The sequence below is a fragment of the Bufo bufo genome, chromosome 9 (genome assembly GCF_905171765.1).
Source record: "Bufo bufo chromosome 9, aBufBuf1.1, whole genome shotgun sequence".
In the NCBI taxonomy this organism is placed as follows: domain Eukaryota; kingdom Metazoa; phylum Chordata; class Amphibia; order Anura; family Bufonidae; genus Bufo; species Bufo bufo.
Window position 1 is genome coordinate 153,191,718 of NC_053397.1, and position 20,508 is coordinate 153,212,225.

Here is a 20,508-nt window from a genome sequence, read left to right on the forward strand (position 1 = left end):
GAGCAGGGTTTTTCTTTGTTAAAAAGAAGGATGGTGGTCTTAGGCCTTGTATTGATTACCGGAGATTGAATAAAATCACTGTCCAAAATAGATACTCTCTCCCATTGATTCCGGATTTATTTAACCAGGTTTTGGGGGCAACCTGGTTTTCCAAGATTGACCTGAAAGGGGCATACAATCTAATCCAAATCAAGGAGGGAGACGAATGGAAGACAGCGTTCAATACTCCGATAGGACACTTTGAATATCAGGTGATGCCTTTTGGACTCAGCAATGCCCCAGCTGTGTTCCAAAACTTAATGAACGATATTCTTAGGGAGTTCTTAGGTAAATTTATTATTGTCTATCTTGACGACATTTTGATATTCTCTCCTGATTTCGAATCTCATGTGTCTCATGTCAAACAAGTATTAAAGGTGTTGAGGGAGAACCAGCTATCTGCTAAGCAAGAGAAATGTGTCTTTGGTGTACAGGAGATACTGTTTCTAGGGCATGTTTTGACTCCTCACGCCTTTAAGATGGATCCTGGTAAGGTTTTAGCAATTAAGGAATGGGTAAGGCCTTCATCCTTAAAGGCTTTACAACGGTTTTTGGGTTTCGCTAATTACTACCGTAAATGCATCATGAATTTTTCTGTAATTGCTAAGCCATTGACCGGCCTTACTAAGAAAGGGGCGGATTTGGAGAATTGGTCTATCAAGGCCATTTCTTCATTTGAAACATTAAAAAAGGCATTCAGTAGCGCTCCCATTCTTATCCAGCCTGATCAGGAGAAACCTTTTATTGTGGAGGTGGATGCGTCAGAGGACGGCACAGAAGCAGTCCTTTCACAAGGTCCTGCTAGCCTCACTAACCTGAGACCGTGTGCCTTCTTCTCTAGGAAATACTCTCCCATGGAGAGAAACTACGACATAGGGAATAGGGAGCTGCTGGCTATTAAATGGGCATTTGAGGAGTGGAGACATTTTTTGGAGGGGGCAAGGCATCGAGTAACGGTTGTCACTGATCATAAAAACCTAATGTTTCTCGAGTCTGCTAAGAGGTTGAATCCCCGACAAGCCCGATGGGCTCTGTTTTTTACCCGTTTTGGTTTCTCCATTACGTTCAGGCCGGGAAGTAAAAATGTGAAGGCAGACGCATTATCTCGGAGCTTCCATGCTTTTCAACCCACTGAGACGCCGCCTGAATCCATCCTACCAGCAAACATCTACTTAGCGGCTCTAACCCAGGATATCTCGGCTCGCATTAGGTCTGAACAACATCTGGCACCGGCATCCACCCCAACAGATAAGTTGTTTGTTCCCGTACAATTTCGTCTCCAGCTGTTGGGTGAGTGTCACGATTCTGCCTTTTGTGGACATCCGGGTGTTGAGGGCACTAAGGATCTGGTTTCTAGATCTTATTGGTGGCCCACTCTGACCAGGGATGTCAAGTCCTACGTGTCAGCCTGTGAGGTTTGTGCCAGGTCTAAGACACCTAGGACTCGCCCTGCTGGTAACCTACGACCCCTACCCATTCCCAGTAGACCCTGGTCCCATATGTCGATGGACTTTATAACTGACCTACCGCTGGCGGAGGGTAAGACTGTGGTTTGGGTAGTGGTCGATAGGTTTAGCAAGATGGTTCATTTCATTCCCTTGTCTAAACTCTTGAATGCTAAAACCCTGGCGTCTATTTTTGTGAGAGAGATTGTTCGTTTACATGGCATCCCGGAAAATATTGTTTCGGACAGGGGTGTGCAGTTTGTGTCCAAATTCTGGAGGGCCTTCTGTCAAAGATGTAAAATTTAGTTGTCTTTTTCTTCCGCCTACCATCCTGAGAGTAATGGGCAGACTAAACGCCTTAATCAGTCTGTGGAACAATTCCTGAGGTTGTATGTTGCTGATGACCAGCAATTATGGGTCAAATTCCTTCCGTTGGCTGAATTTGCTTTGAATAACCGTGTCAATTCTTCTGCTGGAGTCTCCCCTTTCTTTTGTAACCATGGTTTTCATCCCCGTTTTCATTCTGGGTCGTCCGTCTCTTCCTCTAACCCTGAAGCTGATAAACTCTCCTCCGAACTGTGCACAGTTTGTGTCCGGGTTCAATCGAACCTAGAAAAGGCTCAAAGTTCTCAAAAACTCAAGGCCGATAGGAGACATTCAAGGGGGGTGAACTTTCAGGTTGGGGATAAAGTATGGTTGTCCTCCAAGAATCTCTCTCTCAAGGTAGCTTCTCGAAAATTTGCTCCTCGTTTTATTGGACCATATAAGATCACGGAGGTGATTAACCCGGTATCATTTAGGTTTGAGCTGCCCGAGTCATTCCACATTCATAATGTGTTCCATAAATCTCTACTTAAAAAATATTTTGAACCGGTAGTACCATCAAAAGCCTCGCCTCCGCCGGTTCTTGTTAATGATGCTGTCGAGTATGTCGTGTCTAAAATAGTGGATGTCAGGAAGGTGCGTAACTCCTTGCAGTACCTGATTCACTGGAAGGGGTATGGACCCGAAGAGAGATCTTGGGTACCTGCCAGGGAGGTTCATGCTCCTAGACTGGTTCGTAAATTTAATTTAGAACACCCTGAAAAGCCATCGCCTGAAGTCTTGGATCCAGTGGCCCCTCGTAAAAGGGGGGGTACTGTAACGGGGTTCCAAAGGTGCACTCGGTCCCCCATTGCCCGCAGAACTGTTGCTTAGCTTTGGGAATGAGGATCTGTGTTTGACCTCATTCCCAGGGCGGCTTTACTGCTGGATGGCTTCCTGCTCCTAAGTCTGCCTTGAGCGCCGAGCTGATCACTCGGTGCTCAACTGGTTGGTCTGTCGGTCATGTGACGCTGGCCACGTCACATGACCCTCACTCCCCACTATAAATACAGGCAGACTGCTAGCCACAGGTTGCCTGTTAATTCTAGGGTCCTGGCTATTTGTTGGACTACTGAATACTCACCTGATCCTGTTCCCTGACGATCCTTTGCCTGCTCCTCCTGTACTGCGCATCCCTCCTGGTATTGTGACCTCAGCTCCCACCTGACTACTCTTTGCGAACTCCTCTGGTACTTCTCTACTCTCCTGGTATTTGACCCCGGCTTCTCCTGACCATTCTTTGCTTAACCCTTTGTACTGCGTAGCTCTCTTGGTTCTGACCCGGTCCGTTCACGTTCCGTATTTTGTCTTGTCTGTCTTCCCTGCACGTATCCTAAGTTAGGGACTGTCGTCCAGTTGTCCCCTGTCATCAGGACTCGTGAGGCAAGTAGGCAGGGCCAGGGGTGAGGGTGGAGCGCAGTGGTCACTATCCTTCCCCTTGTGTGTGTGTGGACGTGACCGTTACAAAAAGAAGAAGTAAAAGATCAGCAGAAGGCAGGACCAACATAAACTAACTATCGAACACAAGAGAGAAGGGGAGGACACCATTAGGGACAGAACGACAAACCGCAACATAAAGACTAGACAGAGTGTTCAGTGCTCTCCTCGCCTCATGTGGCACAACGCTTTGGGCTTTAATGTCAAAACCAGAGCTCCTACGACCTCTGCTCTGGATTTTTTATCTGGGGAATTGGAAGCCTCTGACTCGTATCTCCAAGGCTCCCGCAATATGAAAATTTAACCGTAAATCACTATACCAAAAATGTAACTGTTAAAACAGCCTATATATATCTGGTACTATAAAACACCAACAGGATTGCGAGCCCCACAATGGTTAGAAAATTCTCTTGCATTAGACGGAGAAAAAAAACAGGAAAAAAAATGGAAAGATGGAAAACAAAAGTAAGAAAAAGAACAGAACAGATGGGGCACCTGGAGAGTAGCATTAATACACATTTGTGATAGGAAAAAATAAACAGGTAGCAGTCTAGCAGGCATACTGCCCCCATCTTAGCAAATGTCCCTCAGGTGTATTAGATCCCAAAAAGTTCCCATATTCAACTACATCACCCCTCAGGAGCCAGAGTCAGGTGAGGAACGATCCTTCTTCTGTTGGGATGGTGTGGACTGGACCTTATGCCATCTTTCTCTCCGAGGAAGCGACTTCGGCCACTCAGGCAAAGCAACGATGGGGAGGTCAAAAGTCTCCAAAAAGTTCGGAAGGTCTCCCAAGAACCCAAAGCTGGCTGATTTTCCATTGTGGGAAACACGTAGCTGGAATAAAAAAACCCCACCGATAAGAAATCCCCTTCTCCCTAGGCCGTCAGCAAGGGCCTCAAAGCTCTGCGCAGTTGGAGGGTACGTCGGGATAAGTCCACCATGATAGAGACATGGTTGTCATTAAGCATCAGCTCCTCGGGCTCCCTAGTAGCTTTCATGATAGCCTCTTTAACGGGATAATAGTGCACGAGGCATACCATGTCTCGTGGCCTAGCTGGGTCTGAGGATTTAGGCCCTAGCGATCTGTCGATATGGTCCAGCGAGATAGAATCTTTAGACGACTCACCTTCTGCACCGCCAGTTACAGCTCCGTGGATAAGATCGTGTCACGCTTCGGTGTGGGAGGTAAACCTACACCAAACAAACAAGGGAAAGGGGTGAAGGGAAAATGCCTGGAAACTAGGAAAAGGAGCAGGTCACCTCCTAGAGAAACCCTAATCAAAGTCCTGAATGACTGCAAATATGAACTGACCCCGAAGGTAGGCGAGTTCATACACCGTAACCTAAAGTCCTAACTCACCCTGTAGGACCCTGGTACTAATGTCAGAACAAGAGACAAGCTGTTCCTCCAAATAGTAGGACGAACAAATCCTGGCATCCACTTTCAGAAAATACATCAGAAAAATCAGATATAAAAGAGGGTAATGTTTTAGTGGTCAAGGCAGAAAATGACGTATTCAGACAATTATCAATGCAATAATCACCCCAATCCAGAATCTGTCTAGCTTGCCAATCGATGGTTGGATTATGCTTGCTTAACCCACGGTAAACCCAGAACCAACTGAGCAGGGAGACCTTCTATCACAAAACACGAGATGAACTCCTGATGAAAGTCACCCATGGCAAAAACGGAAATGTTTTTCTCTACTGCAATCGGTGACAACCCGTGCATACAAACAAACTGGCAATCAATCAGATTCACCGCTGCCCCACTGTCGATAAACACCTCAATCCCCACCGTCTTGGACTCTAGCGCCACCTCGGCAGTCAGGAGAAATCGGTTCAAAAACTAATGCACGTTCTCTGACTCCCCTCTCACCCCTCCAAGAGTCAGATGGGAATTAGATGTCCCCTTTTCTTTTTGACTCTGAATGCATGGACATACATTGATAAAATGTCCCTTTTGTCCGCAGAAAAAACACACAACTTTCCTACGACTAATACTCCTGGAAGCAGATCCAGGAGTAGCTCCCCCTAATTGCATGGGTTCGTCCCCCAACCTCAACTCAAGAGTATTTTCACCCGAATTGTCAGAGGAAGCCGATATATTATGTGATAGTACGTCCTGAGAGTGGTGGCCCCTAGATCTCTCTCTCAGGCGTCTATCAATGCGTACAGCAAGAGACACAGCGGCTTCCAAAGACTCAGGATTCTCATGAAAGGCCAAAGCATCCTTCAGACGCTCTGATAATCCTTGACAGAACTGGCTACGGAGAGCTGGATCGTTCCACTCAGTATCCGTAGCCCACCTCCTAAACTCAGAGCAATAGATCTCAGCAGAACGCTCTCCCTGACGAAGGCCACTGTCACCGCTAGCTCTCTGAGAAGGTCTGGCAGACGTTCTTCTGTACCTCTTGTATGATGTTCTTTGTTTTGGTTTCACTTTGTCATCTCCTTTCCTTCTGTCAGCTGTCACCTATTCACACTAATTGCCTCCCTTTATATTCCCTCCCATACTGCCTCACTTTGCGGTTTTCACTACTTCCTGGATTGAAGTGATCACTGCTGGAGACTTCTGTTACTGCTCGTTCAGATAAGTCCTTTCTTGTATTGTGTTTACTTGCTGGCTTGATTCTAGGTGACCCTGACTCCCTCCGTATTAAGTGCAGGGATCCGGTGGTCATGTCCCCTCACTAGTATAGGGTTTTCAGGTGTCACACAGTCTAGGTACGAGGGCATGCAATCGTCTACCTCTGAGACCTTTGTATGAGCAGGGTGAGCTCTTAGGGTTTTCCAGGGGTCTCCTTTATGCTCCTTAGTTTGGGATCAAGCCAGTCGGATGTTTATCCATAACTTCCAGCTATCTGCAATATCCTCTGTGACAGCCACGTAACTTGGTCTCGGCCAGATCCAGGTCAGCATAAATGAGCCCTAGAGCTCTGAAAAATTCATCCACCGACTGGAGGGACTGCGATCCGGCCGGCAGAGAAAAAGCCCAAGAGTGAGCGTCCCCTTTAAGCAACGAAATAACCACACCAACTCTCTGACTCTCATCCCCAGATGAGTGTGGACGTAACTTAAAATATAATTTGCACGCCTCTCTAAACAAATTTAAATTATTGCTTCCCCCAGAGAATCTGTCCGGGAGGGCCACTTTTGGTTCAGGGCATGCCTGGTAACCACCACTAGGACCAGCAGCTTGTGGTCTCAGGACCTGTGAGACGGTTGTGCGGAGGTCAGCTACCTCCAAATACAGACCCTGCAGCTGTTTGATAGGATCCATGGCTGTACTGACACAAGCAAAAAAATGACGGTTTGGCGGATTATAATGTCAGGCTTCGGTGTGGGAGGGAAACCTACACCAAACGTAGGAGGGAAAGGGATGAGGGGAAAAGGCCTGGAAACTAGGGAAAGGAGCAGGTCACCTCCTAGAGAAACACTAATCAAAATCCTGACTGACTGTAAGTATGAACTGACCCCGAAGGTAGGCGAGTTCATACACCGGAACCTAAAGTCCTAACTTACCCTGTAGGACCCTGATACTAATGTCAGGACAAGAGACAACCTGTTCCTCCAAATGGTAGGAAGAACAGGAGTCCCCCTCACGCCCAAACACAAATGACAGGGAAAAGAGCAGCACAAGTAAACCAACACAATATACAAAAAGGGGAAGAATACACTTAACTTCAAATGACTTTTTAAACACAACTGTGAACATGATCCACGTATAAAACCCGGAGTTGATTGTGGGGAATAAGCACCCACCCAGCTCTTTGCTTATTCCCAGTAAAAGCCAGGCCAGGATTAGCTGATACCAGCTATACTGGGTAGCAACAGTGTCCACTATCTATCTTAGTGGACATATAGGTGTGTGGCTCCTTGTCACCTCCATGTGCATCAAGCAACCGATTGGAGGAGTAAGCACACCTATATGTACCACCTAATCAAGGTGCTCTATTGGATAGGAAGGACAAAAGTGCAAAGGAATGCAACTCTCAAGATAAAATAGGAGCGCATTCACACTTGAAGGTGTCACTCCCTCAAGCATACACTACATAGACCAAAAAAATCAAAGAAAAAATAAAGATAAAAACATCCTGAACGGTATGATATATAAATGTGCGGATGTCCCTGGCCATATTAATGAAGAAAATCACAGAGATAAGATAATAATGCACTTAGTAAAGTAGATACAAGCATTATATATGGACATTTCTGTGATTTTCTTTATTAATATGGCCAGGGACATCCGCACAAACACAAAATGGCGGACATGTTACCAGCATCACAGAGGGCTGTCAGAATGCAGCATTTCCAGGCCTTGCTGCGAGAGATGCTGCATTCTGCTGTTGCGGGAACTGGCAGAGGAATTTCCACCCACAGCAAAACAGGTGCGGGTACCAATCCTACCACGCCTGAAAAAAGAGGGCGGTTTGAAGATGTGTTGGTCACTTCGGATATGAGATCATTCTTGCAGCCAACCCAGGAACAGCCGCCCTACAGATCCAGCCGCAGGGAACACCTAAACCGACAGGTGTCCGACTACATCGGGTTAACGGCCGATGTGGACGCTCTGAGAAGTGAGGAACCCCTTGACTACTGGGTGTGCAGTATTGACCTGTGGCCAGAGCTGGCACAATTTGCCATGGAACTGTTGGCTTGCCCCTCGTCGAGTGTCCTGTGCGAAAGGACGTTCAGCGCAGCAGGGGGGATCATGACTGATAAGCGCACTCGCCTAGCTCACAACAGTGTGGACTACCTCACATTTTTTAAAATGAATGAGGCATGGATCTCGGAGGAATTCAACACCTGTGATGACCACGTGTAATTAAATTTCCTCATGCCAGCCCACACATATCTGCCAACACCCAGAACAAAGAATGGTCCTTACCTTATGTATATACAGCGGTATAAAAGGCCTTTTATGTCAGGTGAATTCCTAATTTTTGGGGCCTGTACTGTCTGACAGTTACATATTTATCCTGTGACCGCCTAATGCACCTCCAGCCACAGAATCCGAAGTTCTTTGCTGTCAGGTGAATTCCTGTTGCCTAATTTTTGGGGTCTGTACTGTCTGACAGTTACATTTTTATCCTGTGACCGCCTAATTTTAATATTATTATTATTTATTATTAAAGCGCCATTCATTCCATAGCGCTGTACATATGAGAAGAGGTATACATACATAATACAGACAATTGCACTAATCATGAACAAGACAAGTTACAAACTGGTACAGAAGGAGAGAGGGCCCTGCCCGTGAGGGCTTACAATCTACATGGTATGGGAGAAGGACACAGTAGGTGCGGGTGAAGTTAGTCATGGCGGTATAGAGGCAGCAGGGTCACTGGTTGTAGGCTTGTCTGAAGAGGTGGGTTTTCAGGTTTCTTTTGAAAGATTCCACTGTAGGTGAGAGTCTGATATGCTGGGGTAGCGAGTTCCAGAGTATGGGGGATGCACGTGAGAAATCTTGGAGTCGATTGTGGGAAAAGGCGATAAGAGAAGAGGAGAGGAGAGAAGGAGGTCTTGTGAGGATCGGAGAGTGCGTGTGGGGATGTATCGGGAAAGTAGCTCAGAGATGTAGGGAGGGGACAGGTTATGGACGGCCTTGTATGTATTTGTTAGTACTTTGAAGTGAATTCGCTGGGCAATGGGGGGCCAGTGAAGGGATTGGCAGAGGGGAGCGGCAGATGAGTAATAGGGTGAGAGGTGAATTAGTTGGGCAGCAGAGTTGAGGATAGATTGGAGGGATGCAAGAGTGCTAGATGGAAGGCCACAGAGGAGAGTGTTGTAGTAGTCTAGGCGGGAGATGATGAGGGCATGTACAAGCATTTTCGCAGATTCAAAGTTAAGGAAAGCGCGGATGTGGGAGATGTTTTTGAGTTGGAGGCGGCAGGTGGTGGAAAGGGCTTGGATGTGTGGTCGGAAGGAAAGGGCAGAATCCAAGGTCACTCCAAGACAGCGGACTTGGTTGACCGGGGAGAGTGTGCAGCCATTGATCATGATAGATAGGTCTGTTGGGGAGGGTGAGCAAGATGGGGGAAAGATGATGAATTCTGTTTTATCAATGTTAAGTTTTAGAAAGCGAAAGGCGAAGAAGGATGATATAGCAGATAGACATGGTGGGATTCTTGATAGTAAGGTGGTGATGTCTGGACCAGAGAGGTATATTTGTGTGTCATCAGGCCAAAAGTGTAGATAGAGAAGAGCAGGGGTCCTAGGACAGAGCCTTGCGGGACACCAAAGGAGAGGGAATGAGACGAGGAGGTGGTGCGGGAGTGGGAGACGCTAAACGTCCGGTCTGTGAGGTATGATGTGATCCAGGAGAGGGCCAGGTCAAGGATGCCAAGAGATTAGAGAGTTTGCAACAGAAGGGAGTGGTCAACAGTGTCGAAGGCAGAGGACAGGTCAAGGAGAAGGAGGACAGAGTATTGTTTCTTGGTTTTGGCTGTTAGTAGGTCATTGGTGACTTTGGTAAGGGAAGTCTCAGTCGAGTGGTGGGGTCGGAAGACAGATTGTAGGTGGTCAAAGTGGGAGCAGGAGGAGAGGTGAGAGGACAGTTCAGAATGGACATCTTGTTCAAGTAGCTTTGAGGCATACGGAAGAAGTGATATGGGGTGATAACTGGACAAAGCAGATGGGTCAAGTGAAGGCTTTTTGAGGTTGGGTGCAATGGTAGCATGTTTAAAAGCAGAGTTTAAAAATTTACCTCCAGCCACAGAATCCAAAGTTCTTTGCTGTCAGGTGAATGCCTATTGGCAAATTTTTGGGGCCTGTACTGGCCGACAGTTACATATTTATCTTGTGGCCGCCTAATGTACCTCCTGCCACAGAATTCAAAGTTCTTTGCTGTCAGGTGAATGCCTATTGCCTAATTTCTGGGGCCTGTACTGGCTGACAGTTACATTTTTTTAAATCTCTAGCCACATAATCACACCCCTGTCTCACTCCTCTGCCTCTCATGGTGGCGTATGAACCGCATTCACCATAAGGACCTTCTAATGTCACAGGGTCATGTGACTGTGCCCCCCACCCCGTACTGTGCCCCTCACCCCATACTGTGCCCCCTTATACCTTGCATTGTGCCCTCTTACCACACCCTGTGCAGTGCCCCTAGTCATTCCCTGTACTGTGGCCTCTTATACCCTTTTATCCGGTCACGGTATTACAGTGTTATCCGGTCACTGGACAGAGGTGTTATCCGGTCAATGTATGGCGGTGGTATCCAATAACTGGATGGCCATAACTGTATCCCTTTCCCTGCCTACGCCATCCTTTTTTAGACCTGGCATGAGCGGGAAAAATATGCAGATTGCGGTGCATATCTGTATCTGAAATACGCCTAACATAGATGTATTTCTAGATAATAAATGACCACCTAATTGTATTATTATTCGGGGGTAGGGCTAATATCTTTATATTATATAGATTCTAGTGTATTATACTGTGCCCTGTATTTCCCAGTAGAAAATGATCCTTGGGAAACACAGTCCTCATCCCAGACCACCAGGACCAGGTAGCGCTCTGTCAGTACATGGCGGCCTCCCCTCTCCGCCACGCTTCTCCGCTGTGTACTGGTGCTTAGTCTGACACTAGGGCTGGGTTCACATCCTATTTTTACCATCCATTTAATGCATACCAAAAATGGATGCGTTAACAGATGCCTCAGACTGATGCCGTACAGTAGCGTCCCTTCCCCATACAGTTCCATCGTAGAAAAGTTTTTTACGTTAACGTATACATTTTTTTCATGGACTCTTGAGAGTTTCCCTTTAAGACGCATAAAAATGGCCCCTGATTAAAATACATATTTTTTGTGGGAATTTTTTCCAATGATCCCCCTCTGGTATATCACTGTCCATGTTGTGGGACTATTTGTGTACTTCTAGCAAGTGTTTGCTGGCTGCAAATCTGACCTGAAGGTTTTTTAGGTTCGCCTGCCATTAAAGTGAATGAGGCCCGCCGGGAACACGCAGTTCGCGAACATTTGATCGGGAACGCGCGTTCGCAAATCGTCCTGGCCGATGTTCGTCCATCACTAATTCTGACCCTCTCAGTCTGCAACAAATAGCGATAACTGGCTTGTTGAACAGGATGCATCGCACAATCATCCCACATGACTTGATAAAATTTTTGAGATTTCATATTTTGTCCCCCTCTCACACACCACAGATTGGAACTAGGTGCTTGACAATTTGATCATCTGGAGATCTTGGAGACACTTGATACTTCCTCCATTTGAATAACTGTACGGCTTGTTCTTGGTCTTGCCATTTCAATGTTGAGGAGTATACATACATGATGAAAGAAAAGGAAAGTGCTTTTATCCTGTCTTATAAAAATTTAAAAAAGCACTTACTTTTTCCATCTCCACTAGGTAGACATCAATAAAATCACGGATGTCGTTTGGATTCCATGTTTGCCGATGCTCTGAAATCATTTCTTTTAAGAATGCAATCAGTTCATACTCTGGTTGGATCACACGATCAAGAAGCCATGGGATTTTAATTAACAATGGAATTTCATTTAGAATCTGAAAAATAAAATAAAAAGTTTTTCAATATACTAATACTTATGTATACATATTAATAAAAAAAAAAAAAAAGTGACATACCGTAGCTATTCAATTCCTTTTGTTAATGTTTTAAAGGATTTGGCCACCTTCTGGTGACTGATGAACCAGACTGATGACTAAAATAGTCTTTGTTAAAATGCTGCACCATTTACTATATTTCATAAAGTATGCTCCCTTGTTTACAAAGTCTTTTGTGCTGTCCACAAAGAGATCCTGTCCATAAGATGGCCGCTGATAGAGGGTCAGTGACCAGTATGACGATCAGCAAAAATGGTGACTTCAGATATAGTTCAAACAATAGTCTTTTATTTTGCCCAAAACTGATTCAACAAATACTCACTTACCTCAGCATGTAAACACACAAAAAAACACAGTCCACCACCAGCTTGAGGGGAAAAAGACTTGGCAATAGCAGGCTTCTCCGCTGAAACACTCCACACAGCTGTACTCCCAGTCTATCACACTTTCAGACTAGGAACCACACCCCAGCTCTCTTGGGCTTCCTAGCTTATATAGGCAAGCCAAAATCTGGTCTGGATACATGGGAGTAGTCATCCCACCTTGCTCTTTGACTACTCTAATAAAAACCCGGCCCGGATCAGCTGCAGCCAGCAGCTAAACTACTACTAACAAGAGTCAGTAACCTAGGGTTACTGACAAAACTTTACCGGTTCATTTCACCGAGGCTAGGCACCTCGGTGACACGTATCTATCGTCTACTATGACACCTTGTGCCTTCTCACACCAGACAAATTGCCTCCATGTGATGTCTCTTCCATTCTATTACACAGCTCCTTCCATGTGCACTTGTTTTGTTGGGGGTTAAGTTCAGGTGCAGTGTGTTTGAATGGAGGAGACATCATATGGAGGTGATCTGCCTGGTCACATGACCCTCCATCAGCGGCCATCTAATTAACAGGACTTCTGTGTGGACAGCACAAAAGACTATGTAAACAAGGGAGCTGTAACACAGGGCCGGCGCCCTGTGAAAGGAGAGGGTCAAGAACGCAGCCTGCGTCCTAGTCTCCATGGCAGCAGGCAAGCGGCAGAGGAGCTGAGCGCCAAGAATTATGATCGGTGCTCGGCTGTGTTGGGATGTGTACTGTGATTCACCTGACGCTGGCCACGTCATGTGACTCACCAGCCAGGGATATTTAAAGGGAACCTGTCATGTGGATATTTGATTATAATCTAACTAATTATATACAATCATTAACTACTAAAAAGTGCCTTAGATGTATTCACTTACTGGTGTGACAGATGGTTACCTCATAATATACACACAAAGATGCCACATGCCGCATGCTAATGAGCTGATTTGAGTCCAGCGTGATGTCAGTGAGTCCAGCATTTTTTTAATTCAGAGCTATAGCCACTCCCCTGCCCACTTGCTGCTGATTCATATGGAAAATAACTGTCAATCAGCAGCAGGTAGGCGGGGAGAGTCAGGAGCTCATAAATATTCAGGACTCATCATTATGAGCTGGAGCTTTTCAATACAAGATGTTGGCAGATTGACTGGGTCAATTAAAGAAAGTGACCCAGCATTTTGCTAAGAGAATGAGTCACTTATTTATGTTGCCCATAGTTAGGACACCATAAAACTGGTGGCAGGTTCCCTTTAAACAGGTTGCCTGTGATTGGTCTTATTTCATTCACCAGCATATCACCTGTTAGTGTTTGTTGTGTTTTGACCTCGGCTTCGTATTTTGACCTCGCTCTTGCTACCTCCTGCGTTTGACGTTACCTCTTGGCTTTGAAACCGGCGTGAGTTTGACTTGATCTTGTTTTCCCTTTTGTATTGTTGTACCTCCTGGCCCCTGACCTCGGCTCGTATTGACCTTGATATCTGATTTACCCCTCAGTGCCTGCCTGTCACTTTGTTTGCTGTTTTCTCCTTTATTGTATTCTTACCTTTAAGGCCCTGCACGTACTCAGATCAGACCGCCGTCAAGTTGTACACCGTCGCCTAGGGCGAACCATGCAAGTAGGCAGGGACAGAGGTGAGGGTGGAGCTCAAGGCGGCACACACTCCTCCCATATGTGACAGGAGCATAGCTTAAAAAAATATAGACAATGGTGTAGAATCTCAACAGTTATATTAGTAAGTGCCATATAGTCATCTTATATACACATTGGTCAACAATAACCAGAAAGTGGCCAACACCTTTAATGGAAGAATAAGGACTGTAATTTCTTTCTGCAATCTCTATAATTTAAAGAATTGTATCCTACATAGTTACATAGTTGCTAAGGTTGGAAAAAGACAAAAGTCCATCAAGTCCAACCTGTAATCCTGCTATATCGATCCATGGAACAAATCCCTGGATCAATGTCCATCTTCATTTTAAAAAGGGGTTGGGCCAAAGGGAAAGGGTGTGTAGAACAAGATTTCTATACATTGTCATAAGCCTCAATGTTATTTTGGATTAAAAAGTCATCTAAACCTTTTTTGAAGCCATTTCCCAGTATTTGCTGTGACCAGCTCCTGCGGCAGGCTATTCCAGAGATTCACAGACCTTACTGTAAAGAATGCATGTCGCTTCTTATGACTGAATCTTTTTTCTCCAGGTGTAGGGAGTGGCCCCTTGTTTTTTTGAGGGGTTTAACACAGAATAGCTTCCCTTGATATTTTTTGTATGGTCCATTTATATATTTGTACAGGTTAATCGTGTCCCCCCTTAGACGTCTTTTTTCAAGGCTAAACAAATTCAGTCCATTTAATCTTTGCTCATAACTAATGTTCCAGGCCCTTTATGAGTTTAGTTGCTCTCCTCTGTACTTTATCTAACACCAGGGCATCCTTTTTATGGACTGGTGCCTAGAACTGAACGTATTCCTGTTTAGGCTGCACCAACGCTTTGTATAGTGGCAATATTACATCCCTGTCCAGTGATCCAATACCTCTTTTAATACAAGACAAAATCTGTTGGCCTTGGAGGCAGCTGACTGGCATTGCATGTTGTTATTTAGTCTATGATCTACTAATACACCCAGATCCTTCTCAATAAGTGAATCTCCCAGTTTTACTCCCCCTAGGACATATGCTGCGTGCAGATTATTAGCTCCCAAGTGCATAACTTTACATTTATCTATATTGAACCTCATTTGGCAAGTGGAGGCACAAACAGTAAGTTTGTCCAAGTCAGCTTGTAACTTATTAACATCTTCCATAGACTGGACTGTATTACAAAGTTTGGGTCATCTGCAAAAATAGAAACAGCACTATTAATCCCATCCTCTATGTTATTAAAGAATAAGTTAAATAATCGCGGACCCAGCACTGAACCTTGGGGTACACCACTTATAGCCGGGGACCATTCAGAGTAGGAATCCTTGACCACAACTTTTTGGATACTATTATGAAGCCAACTTTCAATCCAATTACAAATTATATTTTCTAAACCAATAGACCTCAATTTACCCATTTGTTGTCCGTGTGGGACAGTATCAGACGCCTTTGCAAAGTCCAAAAACACAATATCGATAGCTTTACTTTGTCCAGGGTTCTACTCACCTCCTCATAAAAACAAATCTGGTCAGTTTGACAGCTTCTGTTCTTAGTAAAACCATGTTGGCTATCACTTATTATACAGGGTGGGCCATTTATATGGATACGCCTTAATAAAATGGGAATGGTTGGTGATATTAACTTCCTGTTTGTGGCACATTAGTATATGTGAGGGGGGGAAACTTTTCAAGATGGGTGGTGACCATGGTGGCCATTTTGAAGTCGGCCATTTTGAATCCAACTTTTTTTTTTCAATAGGAAGAGGGTCATGTGACACATCAAACTTATTGGGAATTTCACAAGAAAAACAACGTAACTGGTTTTAACGTAACTTTATTCTTTCATGAGTTATTTACAAGTTTCTGACCACTCATAAAATGTGTTCAATGTGCTGCCCATTGTGTTGGATTGTCAATGCAACCCTCTTCTCCCACTCTTCACACACTGATAGCAACACCGCAGGAGAAATGCTAGCACAGGCTTCCAGTATCCGTAGTTTCAGGTGCTGCACATCTCGTATCTTCACAGCATAGACAATTGCCTTCAGATGACCCCAAAGATAAAAGTCGGGGTCAGATCGGGAGACCTTGGGGGCCATTCAACTGGCACACGCCGACCAAGCCACTTTCCAGGAAACTGTTCATCTAGGAATGGTCGGACCTGACACCCATAATGTGGTGGTGCAACATCTTGCTGGAAAAACTCAGGGCACGTGCCAGCTTCAGTGCATAAAGAGGGAAACACATCATCATGTAGCAATTTCGCATATCCAGTGGCCTTGAGGTTTCCATTGATGAAGAATGGCCCCACTATCTTTGTACCCCATATACCACACCATACCATCAATTTTTTTTGTTCCAACAGTCTATCCAATGTGGGTTAGTGTCAGACCAATAGCGGTGGTTTTGTTTGTTAACTTCACCATTCACATAAAAGTTTGTCTCATCACTGAACAAAATCTTCTGCGTAAACTGAGGGTCCTGTTCCAATTTTTGTTTTGCCCATTCTGCAAATTCAGTGCGCCGATCTGGGTCATCCTCGTTGAGATGCTGCAGTAGCTGGAGTTTGTAAGGGTGCCATTTGTGAGTAGCTAATATCCACCGAAGGGATGTTCGACTAATGCCACTCTCCAGTGACATGCGGCAAGTGCTACGCTGTGGGCTCTTGCTGAATGAAGCTAGGACAGCCACTGATGTTTCTTCATTAGAGACAGATTTCATGCGTCCACATTTTGGCAAATCCAACACTGAACCAGTTTCACGAAACTTAGCAAGCAGTTTGCTAACTGTAGCATGGGAGATGGGTGCTCTCGTAGGGTGTCTTGCATTGAAATCTGCTGCAATGACCCGGTTACTGCGTTCACCAGACATCAACACAATTTCTATCCGCTCCTCACGTGTTAACCTCGGCGACATGTCAATGGCTGTAACTTGTAAATAACTCATGAAAGAATAAATTTACGTTAAAACCAAGCACACCATTGTTTTTCATGTGAAATTCCCAATAAGTTTGATGTGTCACATGACCCTCTTCCTATTGAAAAAACTAAAGTTGGATTCAAAATGGTCGACTTCAAAATAGCTGCCATGGTCACCACCCATCTTGAAAAGTTTCCCCCCTCACATATACTAATGTGCCACAAACAGGAAGTTAATATCACCAACCATTCCCATTTTATTAAGGTGTATCCATATAAATGGCCCACCCTGTATTATTGACAGTTACATAATCCTGTATGTAGTCCCGTAGAAGGCCCTCAAACATTTTTCCCACTATGGATGTTAAGCTTTACTGGTCTGTAATTTCCTGGTGAAGACCTAGCACCCTTTTTGAAAATGGGCACCGCATTCGCCTTGTGCCAGTCACTTGGTACAATGCCTGTCATTAAAGAATCTGTAAATATTATGAACAGAGGCAAAGCAATAACTGTACTGAGCTCCTTTAGAACTCTAGGGCATAATCCATCTGGACCTGGAGCCTTGTTCACTTTTAATTCTTTTTAGCATATTAAGGACCATATTTACAGTCAGCCAGGTAAGTATGTTATTTGAGGTATTTACACCGGTGGCACCACCCTTATGAGATGCCCTCTATTCTTTTGTATATACAGAGCTAAAAAAAAAATTAAGAGCTCTGCCTTCTCTTGATCCCCAGTGACCAACACCCTGTTACCATTATTTAGGGGCCCTACATGTTCTGACCTTGTTTTTTATTTATTTATGTATTTGAAGAATGTTTTCGGGTTGTTCTTACTTTCTTTGGCCTCCTGTATTTAAAGGGAACCTGTCACTGGGATTTTGTGCATAGAGCTGAGAACATAGGTTGCTAGATGGCTGCTAGCACATCAGCAATACCTAGTCCCTCTGTGCTCTGTGTGCTTTTATTGTGAAAAAAACCGATTTGATACATATGCAAATTAACCTGAGATGACTCCTGTACTTGAGATGAGTCCAGCGTGAAGGAGCCCAGCGCCGCCCCGCATCCTCAGAATCTCCTCCTTGCTCCCCGACGCCAGAAAGCTAGAACGCCATAATCTCGCGATGCGCGAGCTAGTACATGCAGTGTCCTCATAGTTTTCCTTCCCTGTGCTGGGATCAGCCTCAGGGAAGGAACTGCGCTAGATTGCGCATGGCGAGATTACGGCGCTCTAGCTTTCTGACGTCGGGGAGCAAGGAGGAGATTCTGGGGATGCGGGGCGATGCTGGGCTCCTTCACGCTGGATTTATCTCAAGTACAGGACTCATCTCTGGTTAATTTGCATATGTATCAAATCGTTTTTTTACTCAATAAAAGCACACAGAGCTATGGGGACAGGGTATTGCGGATGTGCTAGCAGCCATCTAGCAACCCGTGTCCTCAGCTCTATGCACAAAATCCCAGTGACAGGTTCCCTTTAAATGAACCTATCAGCAAAGGTATGGTTGTTAGAGGGGAACTTGTTGCAGTGCACATGGTTGCAGATAGTAGAATTAAAATCAAATGGGGCGCTCAGGTCAGCAAAATATTTATAAAAAATATTTACTAAAATATTGGGAGAATAAATTAAAAATAAATTTAAGGAATCAAATGTTAAAGTCAGGTGGTTGGCGTGGTTGGATCACAGTTCTGGTATGGAAACAGAAGCAATCCCACCGCTGAGAGAGTGCAGGGAGGCTGTATGCTGATTAGGAAGAATACAGTAAGTCTCCTAGGAAACAGATAAACAAAAGGAATGATGAATGGATGTGCTAAATTAACAAATGCTGGGGTAAAGGAATGTGAGCAGCAAAGGGAGGGTGATGCAATAGTGTGAGAAGCTTAGGGGCAAGTGAGGGCGTGTAATGTGTGAGGTACAGAAGAGCTGAACCAGCAAGAAACAGAAGAGGAAAGTGTGTATGGCAGAAGAGTGGACGCTGAGATCATGTGAGGATTTAAAAGCAGATCAAGAACAGATGTGCATGTTAGTTCATGAAGTGACATTCCTTTTGATGGATATGTAATGTAGGGAAAAAAATACAGAATTGTTTAACCACTTCACAACATCCGCCATAGATGTATAGTGCAGCGGGAAGTGACTTCACATAAACCACCATACATGTATGGCGGAAAGAAAGCCAGTCACAGTGCATCTAGCCTGCAACCGCTATACACTACTCACAAAAAGTTAGGGATATTTGGCTTTCAGGTGAAATTTTTGGAAAACGTAAAACGTTCCTGCTCCAGTGATATTATATCACGAAAGTAGGACATTTAAGTAGAAGCATGGAATGGTGATTCCCTCATCTCAAACAATTTATTGAAACAAAAGCCAACAACAATGGTGGGTATACCCCCACAAAAAATGTCAATGTCTCAAAAACTTGTCATGTGGCCTTGAGCATCAAGTGATAAGGCTGGCCGCAGGTTAGCCTGGATTTGTGGGAGGGACCTGTACCTGTTTTAAGCGGTCCACTTCTCCCAGGCAGCAAGTCGACATTCGGACATCGCTACTTCCGGGTGTGACGTCATCACCAAGCGTCCGCTTGTGTTGGAGCTCCTAGACGCCGGGTGGTGCTTTTCGTTTGCTACAAGCTTTTTCCAGCGTTGGTCTTTGGTCAGGAAGGTGGGGTAAGCGAAGCAGGGCAGGAGGTTGGGAGGGTAGGGGGTAGTGTGCGGCAGGATCGCTTTCCCTTGCGATCAGGCACGTGCAGTTTTCAGGTTTGACACCGGGGGGCAGCATTGCTACACGCACCATTGCCGCCTCAGCTCCGCTGCCCATTCGAGCCATAACACTCTGGGGCTGCAAGTGACCGGGGCACAGCTGCCTAGGCCAGTGGCTGGGTCCCTGTGTCATTTCTGTGCATTTCCAGCAACGATTCTGTCTGTGCACACGGTGACCTTACATACATATACCACCTACTTACCCCATACAGGTAGTCCGCACATGTGACAGTGGCGATAAAAAAAAAAAAAAAAAAAAAAAAAAAGTAAATGAAAATTTTTCCTTTAGGGGGCGTGGTTATAAATAAAAAAAAAATAAAAAAAGGGTTTTCTAAAGGAAAGATTTTCATGTTGCCTGGTGGAAATCATTCCGCTAGCCTCTTGCAGACACCACTAGCATAGGTACATTCACCAACCACAGCCACACTCTCGCACGACAGTCAGAAACACTTCGTATCACCTCGTAGAATAGTGTCATACGTCATACGGTCTGTTTTCCACGACTCCTATACTTACATACATTTCACCTACCACGTCTGTAGGTTCGATAGCCCGCAGTATTCGTTTTTAATCAGTCTGCCACGCCACAGATTCAGACAAACTCGGGCTCGCTTCATCCGTCAGTGGAAACGACTATCATACTTCACGTGAGCCTCGTCGACTGCTCCTCATACGTTCATTCTGTCGGGGGAGGGGGGTCAGGTTCAGTCAGTTATCTGTCGGCTTACGGGCTGCAGGTCGTAGGGTTAACAGGTTGTTTTTTTTTTTTTCTCCCTCTTCTTTCTTTCCACGTTTTTTTTTTTTTTTTTTTTGTTTTGTTTGGTGTTTTCTTTCTTTTGTTGTTTTTCTTTAGTCATCATGTCTCAGCCATCAGACATCGAGGAGTTTGTGTCTTTGCCTCCGTCTCCAAGAGGGTCCGAACACGGCAGCACTCCATCCATCAGGGCTTGGACTGT

The 20,508-nt window shown here is 45.1% G+C and overlaps 1 protein-coding gene across 1 annotated transcript in view; it reads right to left on the minus strand.

The window, feature by feature from the left end:
- LOC120978913 (cytochrome P450 2D14-like) overlaps window positions 1-20,508 on the minus strand; it is a 168,128-nt gene that overhangs the window by 86,589 nt on the left and 61,031 nt on the right. The window contains exon 5 of the mRNA XM_040407343.1: window positions 11,647-11,820. Coding sequence (XP_040263277.1) covers window positions 11,647-11,820 — 174 coding nt within the window. The remainder of the gene's footprint in view (window positions 1-11,646; window positions 11,821-20,508) is intronic.